Source organism: Balearica regulorum, chromosome 9 (assembly GCF_011004875.1).
Source record: "Balearica regulorum gibbericeps isolate bBalReg1 chromosome 9, bBalReg1.pri, whole genome shotgun sequence".
NCBI classification, from domain to species: Eukaryota; Metazoa; Chordata; class Aves; order Gruiformes; family Gruidae; genus Balearica; species Balearica regulorum.
In genome coordinates this window covers 20,621,241-20,642,681 of record NC_046192.1, presented here as the reverse complement: position 1 = coordinate 20,642,681, position 21,441 = coordinate 20,621,241, and the positions used below count along the sequence as shown (strand labels likewise).

Sequence of the window (21,441 nt, the reverse complement as noted above, 5' to 3'; positions counted from 1 at the left end):
CCGCCCCTCCTGCGGCCCCTTCCCCGCTCCCCGCTGCACCCCCCGCTCCGAAGGCAGCCCCTCGTCCCCTCTTCGGGCCGCTCCTCCCCCTCAGGCTTCAAAATTTTCCCCATCCTTTCCTTTGCCAGCCCGCCCTCCTCCACCTGCCGTGGCTTCCTCCGCTAGGTTTGCCCTCGCCTTCTCCGCCCGGGCTGCAATGCCTCCCCCGCCACGCGTGAGGGTCGCGGCGGAGCGGGGGCCCTGCCCTGCCGCCCCGCACTGCGCGTCCGGTGCGCGGTCTGCTGCGGCCGGGGCTCCCCACGGCAAATCGCTGCCGGCTCGTAGGCGGTAGCGGTGTTCGTTCGTTTATTTATTTTTCTGCTTAAGGCGGTCTGAGGTGATTGCTTAGACGTGGGGATTTTGTGGTTTTGGGGAAACTTTCCTGTCTGCTGGGAAACGGGTTCTGGTCGTCCAAGGTGCCCGCACCCGCCGGGAGCCCTTGTTTTTACTTTCACACTCAGGTAGTAAAAAGGGGCAGTAGCTGGCATTCTTGTGTGTGTATTTTGGCTAGCAGGTGCCAGTCGTTTTGCTTTCCTACTATCTCTGTGTTCATTTTCCTTTTTAAAATCTTCAGAGAAAGCTTCCAAAGTAAAGGCTCAACCTGAAAATCAGTGCGAAAGCCTATGTTTCAGTTACATCACTGGACTTCAGCGAACTTGTAGTATTTCCCCACTAGCTTGTGTAGTTTGCTGTTAAATCAATGTTTAATGTACAGTAAACTTTCTGTGGTGTTATAGCTGTCTTGCAAAACATCCACAGGCTGCATGTGTTCAGTGGCAGATTTGGGGCCTAACTCATTTTTAACTTTGCTGATAATACTTGGAAGCCTTCATAGATAGTAACAGTCAATGCTATGTAAGAAATGGGTGCTTAGAAATTACATTTTTTTAAATGGAGCTGCAATTTTATTAACAGTTGCTTCTCTACATGAATCTGAGGTTTCCCAGAGGTGATTGAGCACTGTATATTGATGTTAAAGTCAATGGCAGCAATCAAAAGGAAGCTCAGGGTTTATATTACGGAATATTCAATGAAAGATACGTTTCAGACAGATTTTTTTGAATCCTTTATCCCTCACCCTTTGATAATTCCTTCTAATACAGAAAATCAGAATTGGTTTTAAAGGTGACTCAGCTGTCTGGTGTTCATCATGTCTTGTTGAACAGAGGTTATTTTTACCCGCACTCTTCAGATCTCAAGTGTCACCCAGCAGTCCTGACTGTACTGGAAGGCGGTCTGATTAAAACTGCCAAATCAGACTCTACTGCGGAGGCGCTAATTGCATTATATACTTAATAAGGTTGGGGTTGGGTTTTTTTGGGGGGAGAAATCAATGTATTGCGATTTTTCCTTCAAATTTCTGCTTGGGTGAACACATGGTTGATATTTCTAGCAACACTTTCAGTCTTCTTCAGCATTATGGTTTATAAAAAGTTTCTGTTAAGCAGTAGGAAGGGTTATTAAATACTGCTACAAATTAAAAACCAACCAATTACCATCACCCCAACAAGTCTCAAGTAAACACAGCAAAAGCTGTGTTTGGTAAAACACTGTGTTTGAACAAAACATAAAATATTTGAGTAAAACTTAAGAGAAACTATGTATAAAAGTAGTAAAAAGAATTGAAATCACCATGTGTGATTCTCCCCCCCCCCCCCCCCCCCAAAAAAAAAAAAAATTCATCCTTTTGACTTTATTGGGAAGGGATTTCAGATTTTGGAAAATGTTGCCCTCTGTTAAAGCTTTTTGTTTAAATTGTGTTATAGGTGTTCGCTGGGCAGAAGGCTTGGCTGAACCTATGCAGTACCATTAAAAAAAGTCTCAGTTTCTATTGTTTTCCAGGGCTTTTCAGCCCATACCACTCCTCAGCTTTGCTAGACAAAAGACTTGTCTCAGATTTTATGTTTTATTCCCATATAATCTAACAGATGCTTGGATGATGATTCTAAAGGGCAAATGTGTGTTTTCTTGGGTAAAACACTGCCATTTACAAATTGAAAATAGCAAAGCTGTGCTTTTTCATCCAGAAGGAAAGTGAAAGGATACAGACAGGTTGTTGCCTTGGCTAAAGGGAGATGTTTATCTCTGTATGCTTTGTATTAGGTTGGTCTAGTGACTTATTTTCTCAGGTTAGCTATGTATAACCTAAGTGAGCCTCTTCCTATTGAGCTGCCTGCCTCTTTTTGAAAGAAGATACACAGGTGGTTTGTTTTGTATAGTATTAAAGCAAATGATCAATGTTAAAAAAACATGCTCTTTGTTTCATTATCCATTGTAAAATTCCAGATTATCATTTTTGATGGGGGAGGTGAGGAATCAGGAACACAGATTGCTCTAAAAATTGATTGACTTACTGTTCCCTTTCCATGAGTTTTAAATCTTACTTCCCTGGGTGAAGATCTGAGAACAATGGTGCCTTTGTGCTACAAAGAGAGTCATTAGTTGAGAGATTTCAGAAGTGTGAATGTAGGAGAGGTACAGGTGGATATTCAGTGTATTTTTTCCACATGGATTAACTGTAGCATGATGATCTTGTCAGAAAGGTAGTATTGTTAGACCGCTAAACAGATGAGAAATTCATGTCCTTAGATTTGGCCTATTTCTAACAGAACATACTAGGGCTAGTTTCCAGGAAATTTGACAGAAACAGGAGGAAAATTTCTGTGCACTTAAGAGCCCTAGTGGCACTTTTTAGTTTGCTTGTCTCATAAGATTAGAAAATATGCCTTTTTATGACTTAATTTTTAATGACTTTTCTAGGATTTTTTGGTGGGTTCTAGAAAACCTGTATTTCCCTGATGAGGGCTCCTACTGCAGTTAGCCACTGATTCTTTATACGGGAATTGGGAAGGAAAGGACGGCTGCCTACAAGGCACAAGCGAGGCCTCATGTTGAGTATCGCTCCCTCTAGTGACTGGCCCAGTGGCAATAGTCGGCATCTCTGGATGCTTCCCTGCAAATTAACACATGAAATCCTGCACCTCTCATTTTTCAGATCTGACATGCAGTACCTCCTGATGACTGTTTTTCTGTATCTGTGCCCTGCAATGCAGATTTCTTCTCTCCTTTTTTTGTCCACTGTGGCCTGTCTTCCTCTTATGGTGGATGAACTTGACTTTGTGTTCAGTAGAATGCAGGAGGCAAAAAGGTTGCATTTATGTAATCTTTTGTTATCTTATTGTTTATACAGAAGTATAATACTCAGCTGGAAATTCCACCTTTTAATGGGATCCTTGTCTCAAAGACCTCTGATCATTTTAGACCAGATGCATCTGAGGGAGAGGCAAGTGCTAGAAAAGGGATACCAACTGGAGTATAGGAAAGGCTTATGTGCAGGTTATGGATGTGCCCCAAAGCCTTTCCTGCTAAGGGCATTGGTTACAACTACAGCACAGGGCATGAGTCCAACACAGCGACAGGACCAAGCAGTCTGGTTCTGTAGATTGCAGGACTGTGTTTGTTTGAGCAGCTTAAAGCTTGGCTTCACTCTGCTGGAAAACCTTGCTGCTGACAACAGCTTCCTTTGTGAATCTTGCTGACTTCATTTTTGTGGCTTGGGGACTCTGTAATGGTTATGTTAGGATGATTCCAAAAGACTAAACTGTGCTGATGCTCGTCTGTTTATTAGATAGTACAGTTGAGACTGAAATCCTTGAGAGTTTGGAGTAATGGATATCGGCAACCATGCTGCATAAAACTGTCTAGAAATAAGCACCTCATAGCTGGCTGTTCCTTTGGTCAATATTCCTTGAAGAAAATGAGAAAGTCACTGGGGCCAATGTCTGGCAGGGGTAGGCTGTGATATCTTGTTTCTGTTGATGGGACAGGAGCAGCAGTGAGGAAACAGTAAGAGGACTGAATACACCAAGACAAATTGAATACTCCAGAAAAAAGACTTTGGCCTTGCTGCAGAATGACCTGCAAGTTATTGAGGCAGTGAATTGCTTGGTGGTGGGTGATCACCTGAAAAATCAGAAGAGTGTTGTACTGTTGCATCACAGGGAGATACCAAAGCTGTCCCATGGGCGAGTGTTTTGCTGGCTGGGAGTGCACCAGGACACTAAGGTTAACTAAGTGGTCTTCCAAAGGTGGAGAATGGTAAAATCAGTAAGGGCTGTGCCTGAAGTGGCTCACAAATGAGAATTAACTATGAAACTTTGGAGAACAAGCAGTGTGTATGTGCATTGTGCATATCTGTGGGTCTGATCTACATTTGGATCTTACTAGCCTTTCCCTCTACATCTGTGACTGACCAAACTTTAGTTATCTTGTTATCCAGAGTGATGATATTTCGGGTAGCAGAGAGACTTTGCTTATAAGGTACCTGGAGTGCTAGAGGATAAATCCAGAGATCCAGATGAACATACAGCCATGGAGTTCTGCTGAATTGTTATGGCAACATGAGGTTTCCTCTCAACTCTTCTCCCCAGATTTTCTGTCCTGGAAGCACAGCACTGGCTTTGTGACCAACAGCTAGGGCTCTTGCACAAAGCAAAAATCATCAGGCTGTCTCTGAATCTCAGCTGCCTTGGAAGCAGCACAGGTGGTACTGCTTGAGTACCTGTGGTACGGGTTTTGAACTAGGAAGTAAGCCGTGATAGATTGATCCATCTCTGTCAGTGGCCTGGCAATCTGCACCTGGATAATCTGACCCCAAACAGTGTTGACTGATGGATGGAAGTTCTGCATTCCTGGTTGCAGGTTAAAAGTACTCATGACCTAATGTTAGTATTGCCATTGTATCTGCTCACTTATCGTGAAGCCTTGACCCTGTCTGTGAATGTGACTTGTACAAGGTAATGCTTTGGAATTATGTATGCCCTGCTCTGGAGTCCACCTATGACTTATGCACATGAGTGAGCAGTCGATCCACCTCTTGGAATGGTGGTTTGGTTTCTTTTCAGTGTCTGACTGGCCCACACAGCTTTTTTTCTTCCCAGGAAATGTTGTAGTGCTGTACTGAATTGGCTTTGTCCACGTGCCATCTACAAGCTATAGCGAGGCTACCAGACATCATTGTTAAGCTATTGTGAAATAATCTGCTCACAGGGAAATATTCAGTGCCATCCCTAGTAGTTAGCATTTAACCCAGAACATGGAGGACTTTAAACCATTCAAAACTGTAATGTATTTGCTGTTATAACTTTATCTGGTTGTCCATATAACATCAGAACCCCAGAGTCCTGATAGATTTTTTTTATTTCAGTGACATGTACTTTCTTCAAGCTGTTCAATATTTTGCATGTTGCTGTCACAAAGTGTGATAAAATAGTAAATAGTATCTTTGATATTTGTTTCTCTCTTTCTTTGTTTTTGGTCTTTTGGTTTTTGTTGGGTTTTTTTTTAAGGGAAGGATTTCTTTTGCACTTGAATCTAACAGTCCAGTTATTAGAAGCCCTGTTCCTTATTTCCTACTGCCTGATCCTGTCCTTTCTTTCTCTGCCTGACCCAGCTCTATTTTTCCCCATCTCTCGTGTCTTTCACCAGTTTCAGTAGTACATGGCTCCTCTTCACTGCTTGTATATATTTTCACATCAATGCTTGTGTACGTATGTGTCAGTTCCTTTTTCTGACTCTGTTGGTTCCCCCTCTCCTCCTATCAGATGCTCAATTTTACCCTTTTATTATTCCTTCTCTGCTTTCCTTTTGTCACCATTGCTTTCTTGTCGTCTTCGGGTGACAGAGGACAGTTGTCTAAAAGGCATAATTACGCCACTGTTGGTAGCCCATGTTCCTTCTGAATGTGACTAGAATATTCCTGGTCTTCGGCATACATTTTTTTGGGTTGTTCTCCCCCAAAGTTACAATATTTATTGCAGTGGAAACTTGTTTTGCTGGAGCCATGTCTATGTGCTATTGTGTTTGGTTGGTTGGCTGTTGTTTGGTTTTGGTGTTTTGTTGTTTGTTTGTTTTTCTTGTTTCAATGGAAGTAGTACCGGTGCATGACAGAGAGACAGGCTTTCTTCTTATTCCTCATTGTAAACTATTATGTATTGTTGAAATGAATATTAAGTGCTGAAACTTATGTTATTCTTTTTAAGCCCGTCCTGAAAGAAAATATCTGTCACTTAGCCACACTATTGTGGGATTCAATGTGATATGTGTATGTTAGGGATGTTCCTGTAACTTTCCCAAATATATTAAAGATTGGATTGTAGTTATACAACAGGAGTCTTGTGACCACAGCCAGATTAATTATGGTGATTCCTGATGAACAGACATTCTGAATAGAGCCTGTAACGGTTCTATATGATCATGTTTTTTTTAGGGAAACACTCTCATGGAAACCAAGGCAGAAGGTACAGAGGAGCCAGTGACCCTCTGTCGTAACTGGCACTTTTAACTTTATATGTGATAGGATGAACAAACTTTTCATTCTTTATGGAGACTTGTGAAGACTCGAGGTTCCATTTTGTAGTCTCTTCTCTGATACCTGTATTAGCAAGTTTTACCATTGTTCTAGTGGATCTAAAGCAAACACCTGTACAGTAGACACTGTACCCAAGTCTGTAATTGTTTGCCGTGTTCATAGGTCACCACAGCAATTGTATTTTTATAAATGCACTATTGTCTGAGCCACCTCAGGATTTGAAATTGCTAAACCCTAGATTTCCCTGAGGGTCTAAATGAGGGGGTTTGGTAATGAGATACGGGTCATTAGTTCAAATCCTGATCAGACTAGTAGCATTTGAAAGCCATTAGTGTCTGGTGCCATGAGCATGTGTGAAGTGAGGTGGTGATCTCTCTCTGTTTCCTTGTGGACTTGCGTTTGTGTTTGCCAGACTTCTCATCCATCAGCTTACTTGCTCTGTTTTTCAGGCCTGAGAGGGAGTAACTCTGGTGCGTTTTACTTCTCTTTCATTGTGGATTCCATGCCCCTTTCCTTTCTCATCCTACCTCTGCAAAGCGTGGATTGTTGTCTAAATAAGTAAGAAGAGCTTTTTTTTTTTTTTTTTTGTACTTTTCTCCCTGGTGTGGACAGTGTGTCTCCCTCTATCAATAAAGCTCCTGCCATACTGTGACCATCTTAGCAGCAAAGTACAGGAAGAAATACAGTGAAGAGCAATCACTTTTCCTTCTGTTCAGAGCACAGGAAGACTAGTGTACTCTCGAGTGGCCTTCTGGGTAGCAATCAAGGGCAGAGCAGCAAGTACGAGCTTCTGCCCCCATAAACAATGTCTTTAGATTGGAGTAAGGAAGACAATGTTTCTATATTACTTTAACCTAAACTTCCCACTATGTGCCCACTACATGCTGAGGCTAGTGTGAGGAGGGGAAACTGGCTGCTAAAATTCCTATTTTTGTCTCTCAGGACAAGCTGTATTTTTCTGGTGTAAAATAGTGTCTTCTGTACTTTATGCTGGAGGAATGTAACATATCTAAACTTTTACACATGTCTAAAATGAATATTGATTACAAAGACCTACGTGCCTATGCAAAATATCATCCCTTCCAGAACTGGTTGTGTGCTCAGTAGGGTTAAGATCACCAGCACAAAGCCTGTCTTAGATCACAGTTGAGTGTGTTCTTTGAGCACCAAACAGGGGCCTAATCCTTTATACAGCCTTTTGCAAAGGTGGCTTTTTCACACGTGCCCCTGTTTTGCTGTGACCTTTTAGGCTTTTGAACAGTCTGTCCACTTCTAAGTTGTGTGAGGGAATAGTCTGCCTGTGTTCTCTGGAAGAAATAACTGTTTTGTTAGTAACCACAACCAACTTACTCAGATGCCACATTTAGCTCATATACTGAAAGTGTCAGATTGTTGTCATTGGCTGCTTATTAGAAACTGTTCAGTGGTCTCTTGGATTCCCTCCAGAAAAAGAAAATGGTCTCCAAGAAAACAGAATTATAAACAAAGTTTCTGAGACCCTAGAGTGACAACACTATGTATTTTTATTTAGGCTGGGTACCTATAGAATTCTCTTGTAGAGGACACGTTTACGACTTTCTCACAGGAGATAATGCAAAAGGATTTGGAATACAGGATATAAGAGCAGACAGCAAAGGTACAAGGGATCCTAAAGTAGATAAATCTGGGAAAGACTAGTGGAAATTAAAATAAATGCAATACATTTTAAATACAATTGTATCTTATGAATATTTTTTAATACCTCGTGGAGTTTTCTTTTAACCACTTTATTACTTTTGAGCTCAATTGTAGATATCAGCCCTGTTCTCAAGGCTGTGAATATTTCATATTCAAAGGAGCTGTGTGTTGGCTTTTTTTTTTTTTAATAGAATCTTGGATAGGGGTTATGTGGTTCAGAAATGAGATGGCTAAATAGTTTACTCTGCAGAGACAATCATTTTGATATCTAGATGCTGAAGGAATGACTTCATGGTATATGTTAAGTGTGAATGGCAGATAGTCTAAACCCTTGCTTCACACTAGGTATTTGAACCCTGGAATATGTAATGCAATTTTCTGTCCTTTTGAGGTAGTTAAAGCTACAGCTGTGTAGTTCATTACATGTTCATCTTTCAGCTAAATCTGAAAAGCTGAAGCTTGTATGTGTTGGTTCTCATTAAGAAAAGTGAGAGATATGGATATTTTCTAAAGTCTTGGGGTAAAACAGCATTCTCTGGTCTCTTTTAGAGTTCTGTTCTTCAGCTCCATGACTCTGCTGGCTGCTGTGGAAGTACCAGTATTTATTGGTGTTTGAGGCAGTTCTTCAGTTCCAGCTTTAGTTATATTACTAAAAATGAGCACGTTTGGAAGAGTAGCATATAGGTGTGGATGAGGGTCGTAGGTAAGCTGGAAGTATAGATTCCTTCAAGTCCTACAGAAATACTCAGTGCCAATCTTTGAAATGGGCTGGGGAGAATTAAAGGGGTTTAGAGTGGCACAGTCAAACCTGGTTGTGGGGCAGTGGTGGGAGGGGAGAGACTTGTCAGGCCCTAGCTGGTCTGTGCCAGGTATCAAATGAGCAACAACTGCTCAACGCTATTAGCCCTTCGGCTTCCTTTTCTGGAAGAGAATAAGGTATATTAACCTGGTGCTGGTTAGGAAAGTATCGGAGATCAGCTGTGATCTCTGTCTGACTTGCCCTCTGCTACTTGTTCCAGTCCACAGAACTGGAGAGACCCTAACTCATGCCATGGCTGGCATGGCAGGATGGGCAGATTTGTGCTAGTTCTGAGAGGGGATTCTGTCTGGGCTCAGAGGTAGAGCGGAGGTTCCTGCCTGGCAGAGTCTTGAAGAGACAGGAGAGAGCTACTTGGTTTTCTGTATTGAATATGTTTCGGGTGTGGCCCTGTCAGGTGGTATCCTGTCAAAACAATTGTTGCTGTAGCGATTCTCAATACATGATTATGCGCATGTATGTGCCTAATGTGACTTGTTTCTGGAGATAATGACTTTTTTTTTTAATTATTTCTTTCTAAGGTGCCTATGGATGAGTTCCTTGGGGAATTTAAGATGAGATGTTCTGTACTGTTCAATAGCACAAACACATTCACAATAGAAGCAAGGTCATAGTACTTCTGAAAGGCTCAATCTTTGTTATGCACCACCTATTCAAAACAATACATGCTAGAGAGGGCTTAAAAAATTGATCCAACACCAATGAGCCATATGACTGAAAGTTCTCCTGGCAGTCTGAATGATGTAGGAGAGATCTAGGAGCAGTGTTAAAATAGAGCAAGACCCTGATAACAGCCAGCATCAACACCCAGCTTTTGGGAAAGCAAAAAGTGATGGGACTCCTGCCCAATTATGTTACCGAAATGTCAGCATTTGTGATCAGTACCAGGAATATGTATCTTTGTATTTCTTTTGTAGTGCCCTTGTCTCCAAGCACTCTAATTGCATGAATAGAGAGAATCCCTGATAGATACTGAAGAATGTTCACAAAACAGTTGCCAGTTTTCTTATTAGCCAGTTCTAAGACCTGTAAGATCACTTGAGATTTTTTCTTGCACAAGATTGTGATCAACAGTGGATTTGGCACTCGAGCAGAATTTTTCAAGACTAGCTTCTAGATCTCCAATTTGGACACTCACTAACCTGTAGATGTAAAGTAATCCATTGCAATGAGGTTTTATAGCTGTGATATGACATGGAAGTTTCTTAGAGGACTGATAATGTAAACACCATGATGTGCTATGAAAGTGATGTTTTAAGTGCTTGCCTGGTAACAGAAAGGGTTTGCAATTCTTTTTGGTTTTTCTACTTGCTGAGTCCTTTCTGTCCTGTTCAGTTCCTTCTGTGCTGTAACTATTTGTGTCATTCCTTTTAGGATTCAGAAGGAGGTGTCTATGTGTGTATGAACACATTTCTGGGATTTGGAAGGGAACACATTGAAAGGCATTACCGGAAAACAGGACAATGTGTATATTTGCATCTGAAACGACATGTGATAGAGGTGAGACTTGTGGCTTCCCAACTAACTACCCCAGCAGTTCTTGGGTATCTTATGCTTGTTTGGTAATGCATTTCAGACATAGACCAAATCTTGAATGACAGAAACAAACATGTTCAGATTTGGGGCTGGATACCAAATTCAGGTGCATGGGTCCCAACCAATACTATACCTTCAGTTCTGAGATGAAGCAAAAGCCCTAAAGAGTCAGATCTTAAAGGTATCTTGTTGCCTGACTTCCACTGATCCTTTTTACTACACGCTTCTGCATATCACATACATATTGTCTGCATATTACATGCATACCATAGGTAACTAAACACTTTTCTGAAACCTGCCTTTGAAGTGTAGAATTACTGGGTTTGGCTCAGATTTGGCTTGAAGCTTCTGACAATTGTTTTTATAGGAAGTTTCATCTCAGTGTGACAGGACTTCCTTTCATCCTAAGATTTCTGTACAATTAAATCATGAGCCTTAATCCTGACCCAGACTGGGAACTAAAGCTTAGCTTACATTAATTGGATTCTAGAGCCACACACAGCCTTCATTCAGTCTTACACTTCCCCACACATGGATGTATACATACAAACTTCATGTTCACTGTTCTTCCGTAATATCACTGCATATCAACAGTCATTTATAACCTGTGCTTCATAACATCTGTTTGTCTGTGGTTTGTCTGGATCTTTAAAGGACTGTTAATGTCTTCTGACCTGAGCTATATGGAAGGCACTGGGTTTGCTTATAGCTCACTCTCCTGTAAGCTCTGTCTCTTTTGGCAAGTTAGAGGGCCCAAAATAGCTGCTTGGAGTGGGATAGAATACTTCATGTTTCTCATTCTACAGCAATGAGAAGCTGATGAAGGCCCCGAGTTATGTAAAGTGCCCTGACCACTTATTTTATTTCCAGTAGATGACTATTCATGTTCTATCAGAATTATAGTGAGGTGGTTTGCATGTCTCCCAGGTTGAGATTGTTAATGATGTTTGTTATACTTTAGAATTGTCTTTCCTTGGAAGGGTGATAGCAACATTTTCTTTCACACTGTTAACAGTTTTTGGAGATCCTAATCTAGTTTTAGCAACAGTTCTTCTGAGTGAATTTAACACTCTTGAAAGATGATATCTAGGACTAGAGACAGGTGGGCAGAAATCCTGTCAGCTTTCCTTGTGCATAACTTTCTTCCAGCATATGACCTGGGAATTTTCAATATTAAGGTAAACTGGGGTTAAAATAAGGCCTCAAAAATTCCTTTCCTCAGTTAAGATTAGGCTGAAGAACTCCAAAAGGGAGATAGAAATATACCAACTGTTGTTCAGTGTCATGTACACCTTCAATTGAACTGGCTCAGTAGTTCCTATTTTTCTCCTTGTGAATCATGATGTAGCAGAGGAGCCTGGCATCTGTGTTTGAAGGTGGTTACGCACCGGTACACTAGGTCATGTGGTAGAAAACAGCGTTTGATCATACAGTACAGGTGAATATTGTGTCATCTAACATGGTTCATAGATAGGATTCCTCATACGTTGGCTGTGGATTTTGTTTACCGTGACTGTTTGCTTCTTATGTGCTATCAGTGTTTTCTTTTGAGTGATGTGAAACATCAGGCCTTCACTGGAGCAGTTTTATGAAGTGTCTGGCACATGCTGCATTGTGGTTTTGGTTTTTTAAGCCAAGCTTTTGGTGGCATGGGATAGGGTAAAGCCAAAGGCGTTGGATATGCTGTCTTAAGATTCTTTTAGTGAGGCTGCTATTCTTGCCTGTGGTTTCCTTGGCATCATCCTTGCAGAATGCACTGCATTGCTGCAGAAATCCCTGCTTGCTTCCAAAAGTGTTTGGTTTAAGCATGAGTTCTATCATGTCACAATTCAATTAGGAAAATAAGGGTCAGATCTTCAGCCTATTGGCCTAAGTAGAGCTAAAGTATCTGCCAGTGGCAGATCAGCACCAGAGGCATCTGCTGAATCATCAGCAATGTGTGCAAGTGCAAGTTCTGGAGCACCCTCTGGTAAAATTCTTAGCTATATCAAGAAAATTGATTTTTTTTTTTCTTTTTCCCTGAGTTTCACTCTTCAGGAAAGTGGCTGATTTAAAAATTCTGTAGTGTATGACTGTTGTATACAACTGTCTGGGTAGTATTCAGTCCCAGGCAGAGCTTTAGCTTGGTGATACCTCAGCCCTGTTGAAAACACCGGTCAGAGAAGCATGAAGTTTCCTACAGTGATGAGTTCCTGGATATTATTCAGTGATGGCCCTGTTATAAAAAATGTGGCAATGGTGCAGTTAAGGGGAATGGAGAATAGGCTACATTCTTACCTTGTATGAGAAGCATCACAGGTGTAATTTAATGCCACTACTGACACATTGTGTGGACTCCCATTTGCTGGGTGTGTCACATCTGTTAGAAGCCAAAGTTCTTTTGTGAATGGGGAGTGTTTTCAGTGATTTCTGACAGGTGGAGAAACAAGGTAAAAAACTGTCAGGTTCTAGGGGTTTTCAGGAGTATTGAGCATCTGCAATTCCAGTTTAAATATTTCAGCTTGATTTTTCCAAACTGCTGAATATATCTGATGTCAGGCTGGCAGTGATAAACACTCCATGTGATTTCTTCCTCTTTGAAATCTCTAGTCTTAATGACTTTCACAACATCCCACTTGGTGACATCAGAATTCAATTGGAGCTTCCTAATACTGGAAACAACATTTTTTTATTTTTTTAGTTCTGAAGCTATAATCCTGGGAGTATGTGTAATTTATTCATAATATATTTGTAATTGGGTTATATTGTATCTTGCTGCTGCTTTTTAAAAATAGATTTGGATTCTTGGCTACTTTCTTTCTGCTTTTCAGTAGTATTAAAGAAAAAAAAAAGTTCTGCTTGTTATTTTCACTTCATTGAGGATTTTTTTTTTTTTTTTTTTTAATGCTGGAGTTGCAACCATGACTCCTTTTCCCTAGGACTCATATATATGGATAATAGGTTCTGTTCTTAAGTGCAGTCAAGGAGTGTTAGTTGGCATCTGCTCTTTCTAAGAATGGAAAACTTTCCTGTGATGTATAAGACCTCACTGATGATTCAAGCAGTCTGCTTTGGCCAAAGCTTTATTTACATGGTTAAGGGAACCACCCAAAATATGTGACCCTTTCACCTACCAAGGAGCAGAGGCAAACATGAACTTGCCCTAGGCTGACAGGTTCCTGGCTGGTTTCTCTCCACCTGTTGTATCCCAATATTATTATTTAAAAAAAAGTCATATAACAACCTTGCCAGTTACACTAATGTTATACACTACATAATGGATCATGTTGGCATTATAGCCACAGAGGCTTATTTGATTTAACTTGATTTGATTTAATGGTGCCTGTTAACAAACAGCTTAAGAAGCAAGTGCCTTCACTTTTACATTTCCTCAGCTACTAGTGTTTGCCCAAGTGGTTTGAGGTATTTTGAACTGGGAAAGTAGTGCTTGAAACTGAATGTCACTTGGAAGTTATTATCCTCTGCTGTGGAGTTTAAATTAAAAAATAAAATTCCCCCTAAACAACTGCTTGAGTGTTGTCAGGTTTCCTCCATACTCTCTAATATTAAGAAAACATAGAAAAGCATATTAAAGAAAGCAGTTTGGATTGATCTTAATGGAAGCAGGCATGGATCCTGATGGAAAGGGCATTTTTTTCTGGATAGAAGAAAATTAGCTGTACTAATAGATCACAGCAAAGTGCTCATACTAGAATTGGTTATGCAGGATTGAATCTTTTATGCAGTTAATAGCTTTTTCTTCCCCTCTCAAATTCAGCTTTAGTCATTAAGAAATACTGTTGGGCATCTAGTGGTGAGAGGTCTGAGCGATGCTAGATGTCCCTGTCTTGTTGCTAGAACAGCAGTCACCCACTGTGACCAAGAGACATGCTCTGCTTAATTGCTAATAAAGCAAAGTATGAAGGATTCAGATGGTGGCTTTCTCACACCATGAAGGTAGTAAGCAATGATGAGTTGAATCCCATTGTCAGAGGTGAATGAAGAGGATTTACATTCTTGTTCAGCAAGGACTGTGATTTAATAGAAGGACCATGAACAGATAGGTGTGTGTTGGAAATGGTGATGGTAAGAGGTTATTGCTGATTTACTGTTGTCTCGCTTGATGGATTTTTAATTGTTTCTTTCTCTCTTTCCAGAAGGTACCAGGGGCATCTGGTGGAGCTTTACCAAAAAGGAGGAATGCTAAGCTATTTTTAGGTATTGTGAACAGCTGCTTTCACACAGTCCTTTTCTGGCCCTGTCTGCATGTGTACTTGGGTTCTGTCCACCATTGTGTCTGGCTTTTGGGGTTCCTTGTGGGTTTTCTTTTTCTGTTGAGTTATTTTTTAAACTTTTGGGTTTAGTTTTTAAAGTTGGTTTAGACAAGTAACTCTTAGCAATTTTGGTGCCTATTCAGAGATACTTATGTATACATGAAACATTTTAATCTAAAGTAGGCCCTCAACTATTCTCAAACAGCCTAGGGTTTGATAGGTACTTTTTGACTAATTCTGTCCCTTCTCTTTCTTTGTGATATCCACAAAGCACACTTTTATTAAAATGTTTATCAATACTTCATGTTTAGATATAACAGGGCCTTAGTGTGGCACTGTTCTGCTCAGCAGCTGATCATAGGAAGCGTTGTTATCATTCCAAAGTTGTTCCACAGGTAAATGTTCTTAAGTGATGTTGTGGTCTCTCCTATAATGAATGGAACAGTACATATATCATGAGCATCTCTTACCAACTCTTATTCTGTGACGTCCACAATTATATCCCCTTGCTTCGTGGAAAGCAGTTTTCTTACTGTGTCCATTTCATCCAATATCCATTGATTCAGGTTACCCAGAAAACCTGAGGGCTGCATAAATATGGATGAGGAGAACTTGATGCAATGCCTATATTCTCCCTCCTCCCACCACTTGTGGTATTTCTCTTATTCATCTATTATTTATTTTCTCTGTATTAATAGTGAATAGTGAATTTTTCTTCTGGTAATGAAGAGGTTAAATGTTTCCTTTACAATTGCCAGCCCTTATGGCTAAGGGGAAACAATAGCATGGCCTCCCTTTGGAATTGCTTTGATCTGTGGAATGTGTCCCTAAGAGGCCTTTGCAGATTGTGATCGATTAAATTGTTGCCATTAATGTCTGGAGTAAGTTTTGCAAGGAGAGCTTAGAGAGAAAAAAGTCTTAAGATGAGTCATAAAGTAATGAAACTTCTTTTGTAGGAAGAGACTGTTAAGTCACAGATGCTGGTCTAAATGCCATTTACTGTCAGTTCACATTGAAAATAATGTTTGTCGCTGGATGCTTATAAAATAATTGGTTCAGAAACAAAGCTGGCTGCAATGCAGCAATGGTTGTACAGTGTTAGTGATGTGAGTGTAAACAAGAAGTACAAAAGCACGGTCAAGTTTTATTCTTGCTGATTTACTGCATACCTCTTGAGGCTCCTGTCATTGTGATATGCCAGCACACAGTGTACATGGCATAGTATCTCTGACGTGCCATGTTGGAGTCCTCAAATTCCATCCTTGCACATGAGCATTTTGTTTCCACTGAATAGATCTGGTGTAGCGGTTCCAAGTGTTCTGGTCCCAGTGAATTTCTGAACGCAGTGCAATTTGACTGGGGTAGATTTAGCACACAGAACTATCACCATTTAATCCAGCACTTCTGGAATCTAATACGTTTTCAAAAATGCATCTCATCTGGTCTGTTTTCTGCTGCAGTCCTCTTTGCAGCCCTTGCTGGCCGGGAGTTAAAATTATATCAAAACTCTGCTCTGATCCTTGAGAGAGTACTTCCATGCCTACAAATGCTTTGTATCCACTTCTTTGGCTCAGCAAATTTTATTAATTTTTGGCCATGCTTAAAGAAAAGAACAAAGAATTATTCCTGTCTTTATTCATAGCTGAGGAAATGAAAGCACAGAGAGGTGAGCTGATTTGATAATTTTGCATGTGACAGCAACAGAGATGGTTAGCAAAATTTGGCATCTTTCTCTTAATCCAGCATCTTCCTCATTGGTTTGGAGCTGCTGTACTTCTCATTTTAACAGATTGGTTTAGTTCTGTCTTTCTCATTTTGACCTTGGGCATCTATTGTAGAGGTTTGCACCAAACTGGCTATTATCAGCCCACGTATGTAGCCTGCCCTTTAGGGCTTACCCTGCCAGACAAGAATAGACCATGATCAATGGGTAACTCTAATATCACTCTGTTTCTAGGTGTCTGAATAATTCCCTGAAGGCCCAGAGATTTAAGCTTTGTGTACAAAGTCAGTCCAGTTTGGGCATTTGTTACATTGCTGCTTATAATCCTCTTTGAAAAGGGTTTAGTATCTTTAATAGCTTTACATCAATCTCCTTAGTATTAGGAAAACATCTTTTGGATGCTCACTGATTACTTTCTAGCGCTGCTGCTATCCAGCAAATGCAATAGAAACACAGACTTGTTGAGTCAGTCAACTGGAAGCTTTATCTTTCCCTAAACATTAAAAGATCCACAGCAAAGTGTGTGTGTGTGCATGCATTAGGTTTTGTTTTTGTTTTGGAGAAGGCTGGAGGGTGTTGGCTGTGAGTGTTCTATGTAATCAGGAAGCATAATAACTTTGTGCATTTAAATGTATGAATTGCCTTTAATCTAGATTGTTTAAATGTTACTAGGCAGTGTGGATGTGGTAACTTCAGCTCAGACTGTACAAGCTTTCAGGGGATTTGGGGTCATATTTGAAGCAGACTGCATCATGATGCATGGAGTAGTATCTTCACTGCATTGTTATCTGGGCTATCAAGTTTGAAGATACTTTGTGCTTGTCAATATGTGTAACTATTGCACAAAGAAGTTTTAGGTCCAGTCTGTAAAATGGAAAGAAATTAATTGATGGGACAAGATGATAGCTCCCCATAACTTCACAAGGCTCTCAGATAAGAAAAAGCTGCACTGTTGTCTTTGGTATGCAACCTCTTATTTAAATCAGCAACAGTATGGTAAATGTGATAGCAGTTTTGTGGGAAAAAAAGAAAAGAAAAATGATATGATGGGACCAGAAAACGTATCATCACTAAATTTAATTTTCATATTAGCCTATCTAGAAGAAAAAGAATGGATCAGAATTGATAGAAAGTTGTATAAATACGACAGAATATAAAAGAACCACTGTGGATTTTCCAAAGTGGAGTAATGGTTCAGAGTCTGCCAGAATACTCTGGCACTCTGTGTAGTAGTCCCCCTATATATTCAGTCACTATGTGAATAAGAGCAATTCAATTAACAGAGTGTACAGTGATCTTTCTTACAAGATCCTGGTCAAAAAGGATAGTAGAATAAAAGGGAAGATCCTTGTATTGAAGGGATTGGAGGCCCAGTTCTTACGGTAGAAAGTTACCAGCAGAGTTCCCCTGGACCTGTTACTCCCAGGAGTTATCAGCAGAGTCCTTCATAGTGTTCTAATTATGAAGAATTAATGCGATTGTAAATGGTCTGTAAAGGGATTGAGAAATGAGGAAATGGAATTTGCTGGTTGATTTAACATCATCCAAGAGATTAAATCTAAAAGTGATTTTTAATGTGTTACTGAGTGACTAAACAATAGATGAAGTAAAAGTTGAAAAATGCAAAGACGACAAGAGATGTGTTTTAACTGTGTCCACAGTGATGTGATCTAAATTAGCTGTTGCTGTTCAGAAAGGTAGTTCTGAGATGGTGTGAGTTGTTCTCTGAAAATGCCAGCTCAGTTGTCAGCAGCAGTGAAGGAATCAAGTGGAACATCAGGAGTAGAGTGATATTTTATATTTTGTTCTCTATTATTTTGGTTTATAAATAAGAAGTGAACCTCTCTTTTTGAATAGACAAACCACAGCTGCACGCAGTATCTCCCTTGTCTCTCTTTCTCTAAAACCAACGAGACAAACACACACACACACACACACCAGCCCCAGCAAACAAAAAACCCCAGATAGATATCTAGAAACTAGGAGGTACCACTGAGGGACGCATCACCGCATTTTTGCTTTGTTCTGGTACCGTCTTCCTGGGCATCTGTTGGTCCAGGCCACTGTAGGCTAAACAGAACTGGCAGAGTGGCTGTCATAAAACTTGTCTGTAGACAGATGTCCTCTTCCAGCTCAGTTACCATGGCAGTATCTGCCAGTGCAGCAAGTTGTGTGAGCTCTGTTTTGAGCAGAGTCAGGGCTAACTTAGACCATCAATTAATAGTGTTTTGAAGTACTTAGATCAACAGCTCTGTCAGCAGATCTGTGAGGATGGTAATTGCTGGTGAGAGGAGTGTCAGTGAGGAGCAGTATCCATGACACACAGCTGGTTTCAGAGAAGTCCTCGGAAAGGAAGAGAAAACTTCCACTTAGAGAGTCTGGGAGAACGTGTAAATTTGCTGAGCTTTTCCTGGGTGGCACCTGCCTGCCTATGGCAGTGAATGCGCTTATGGCTACCGTTTCCAAGCATAAAGACCATTCGTAAGAGTGGTCATACTGGATTTGAGCGCAGCTCCCCTTAGCTCTCCTAGATCTCATAGCAGTCAGTAGCAGAACCCTGTTTTCAGTAAGGATATTTTTGTTTGGTAAGCTTCTGAAGAGGACTTTTACCAGGAGTGGTTTACATTTACATTTATGTAAGTAAGCACATACAGAGTTTATATCTGTGAATGGAAGTTGTGATTTAGGAGGATTTGAGTGACAATATTTTTAAATTTAGCCCAGTAAAGCTGTGCATATTCCCCAGCAGTAACAGTGGAACTGGTTGGACCATGAGTAAACCTGTTACTTTCTGGCTTTGCCATCTAAGCTTGAGTTAAGTATAGAATCATGAGCAATACCTTACACTAACAGTCTTAATAGTTTGCTGTTTTAGGTAGAATGTTGGAAATTAGGCTAGATTAACAAAGGCTAATGCTGCTAGTGAAATAGTTATCGATTTGAATTTTTAGCTTTGCTTAACACATGACTGTGCCAGAAATCCAAGTGGTAAGGTCTATGTCTAGCAATAAGAACAGCATACTAATGCTTTGGAGATGTTGCAAGCAATTTGAATGTTATTTACAAGTAGTGAAGGATCCAAATTATCCTAATAGAAAGTTTTGCTTTTCCTTTTGCCACAAAGGAGAATGTTATGACTGTAAAGTGATTTTTTTTAATATTTCTTCTTACAGCTCATCTGACAAGGTCAGTGTTTCAGATGTGTCTGAAGACAAATGAAGTAGGATAGCTTATAGTTTGCAAAGTGCTGCTGCTGCAATTCATTGTTATTTAGAGGCTTCAGGAAGAAATTATTTGAGACTCAGTCTCAAAGACTCAGTCCTCCGCTTCCAAGTCAATACAGATTTTTCTATTGCTTTCAGTGAGAGCAGGACCAAGCCCAGAATACAAAGATGTCTTTCTAGAGTTTCAGAATTAGTTGTAGGCTTGCTAATCAACTTCCTCATTCAATTTTCGTGTTTGTATTCCCTTTCATACACACACAGACACATCTATATGCACAGGAAATCCTGTTTGGGGGTCCTGCCTGGAGTCTCCTTATGCCACTATTATTAGTGCAGTCAGTTAGTAACTTGTCTAAATCTGATTTGGTCACTCCTTTTCTGCCCCTCCGGTGAGTTGGTTTACAGTACTCTGTCTTCCACTTCCAGCTGCTGTTTTCAGTCAGTTCAGCAGCAATGCATTTCTCACCGTCACTAAAGGGATGCCTGTGAGCTGGAGTAAATTTACTCTACTGACCGTTTGCCCAAAATAACAATGTCAGTCAAGTCTCTGTTTTAACATGTCTGTTATTTTGCTTTGCCTGTCGTCCTGGCCTCCCAACACAACACTTCTGACCTACGGACACTTCGTTTTAGTGACCACAGTGTTTAATTTGGGCTCTGAGGAGACACCATAAAGCTGTTAGCCCACTAGAAGGGGAACAATGTCATGTGGGCATTCACCATCAAGCTGTCAGCTCTTAAAAAAGATTACAAACTGGTTGGTTGTCTTGTGGCTCAGTCTTAGAACTGAGTAAACTCTTTTTTTGACCAGAGATTCTTCTACTCCCAGTGCATTTTGGAAGAACATCCTTGTCCAAGAAACAGCTCTGTATGAAGTATAGTGCTTGGAAGTTCCTATTTTTCAATGCCTTTAGTGTTACAGTAATTTTTAATCAAATATGCTCCATTTGCAAGTAGATTTCCCTCTGCTCCTCTCTTCTAGTTACTTTTATTCCTCTCAAATTAATAGAATCACACAATGGTTTGGGTTAGAAGGGACCTTAAAGCTCATCTAGTTCCAACCCACTGCCATGGGCAGGGACACCCTCCACTAGACCAGGTTGCCCAAAGCTCCATCCAACCTGGCCTTGAACACTTCCAGGGATGGGGCATCCACAGCTTCTCTGGGCAACTTGTTCCAGAGCCTCACCATCCTCACAGTGAAGAATTTCTTCCTAATAGCTAATCTAAATCTCCCCTCCTTCAGTTTAAAGCCATTGCCCCTTGTCCTATCACTACATGCCCTTGTAAACAGTCTCTCAACAGCTTTCCTGTAGGCCCCTTCAGGTACTGGAAGGCTGCTATAAGGTCTCCCTGCAGCCTTCTCTTCTCCAGGCTGAACAACCCCAACTCTCTCAGCCTGTCCTCATAGTAGAGGTGCTCCAGCCCTCTGATCATCTTTGTGGCGTCCTCTGGACTTGCTCCAACAGCTCCATGTCCTTATGTTGGGGGGTCTAGTTTTAAAAGCCAAGTTTGAAACTGCCTGCAGATTGCACGTGATGCCTGGTGGCTATGGGGTGAACCTCTGCCCTCATCTTGTGTGGGCTCCATTGCCTTCTAAAGTAATAGTCGTCTGTTTTTATTATATCTGCTGTCATGCTTTCTTAGCTGTGTTGGCCTTTGCACAGGCACAGAAAATATAATGCAGGTAGAACTTCTTACTGAACTTAGTAACTATGACTCTCAGTGCGTGCAAGCCAATATTTATAATTGAGTAGTGATTTGGGGATTTTCAACTGGACATCATTAAGGGGGCTGTCTGA

At 40.7% G+C, this 21,441-nt stretch overlaps 1 protein-coding gene across 2 annotated transcripts in view; it reads left to right on the top strand.

Moving 5' to 3' along the window:
- USP13 (ubiquitin specific peptidase 13) overlaps positions 1 to 21,441 on the top strand; it is a 53,193-nt gene that overhangs the window by 541 nt on the left and 31,211 nt on the right. The window contains exons 2-3 of one of the 2 annotated variants that reach the window (XM_075761495.1): positions 10,278 to 10,403; positions 14,576 to 14,636. In XM_075761495.1, coding sequence (XP_075617610.1) covers positions 10,278 to 10,403; positions 14,576 to 14,636 — 187 coding nt within the window. The remainder of the gene's footprint in view (positions 1 to 10,277; positions 10,404 to 14,575; positions 14,637 to 21,441) is intronic. The other variant, XM_075761496.1, reaches the window with a different exon arrangement.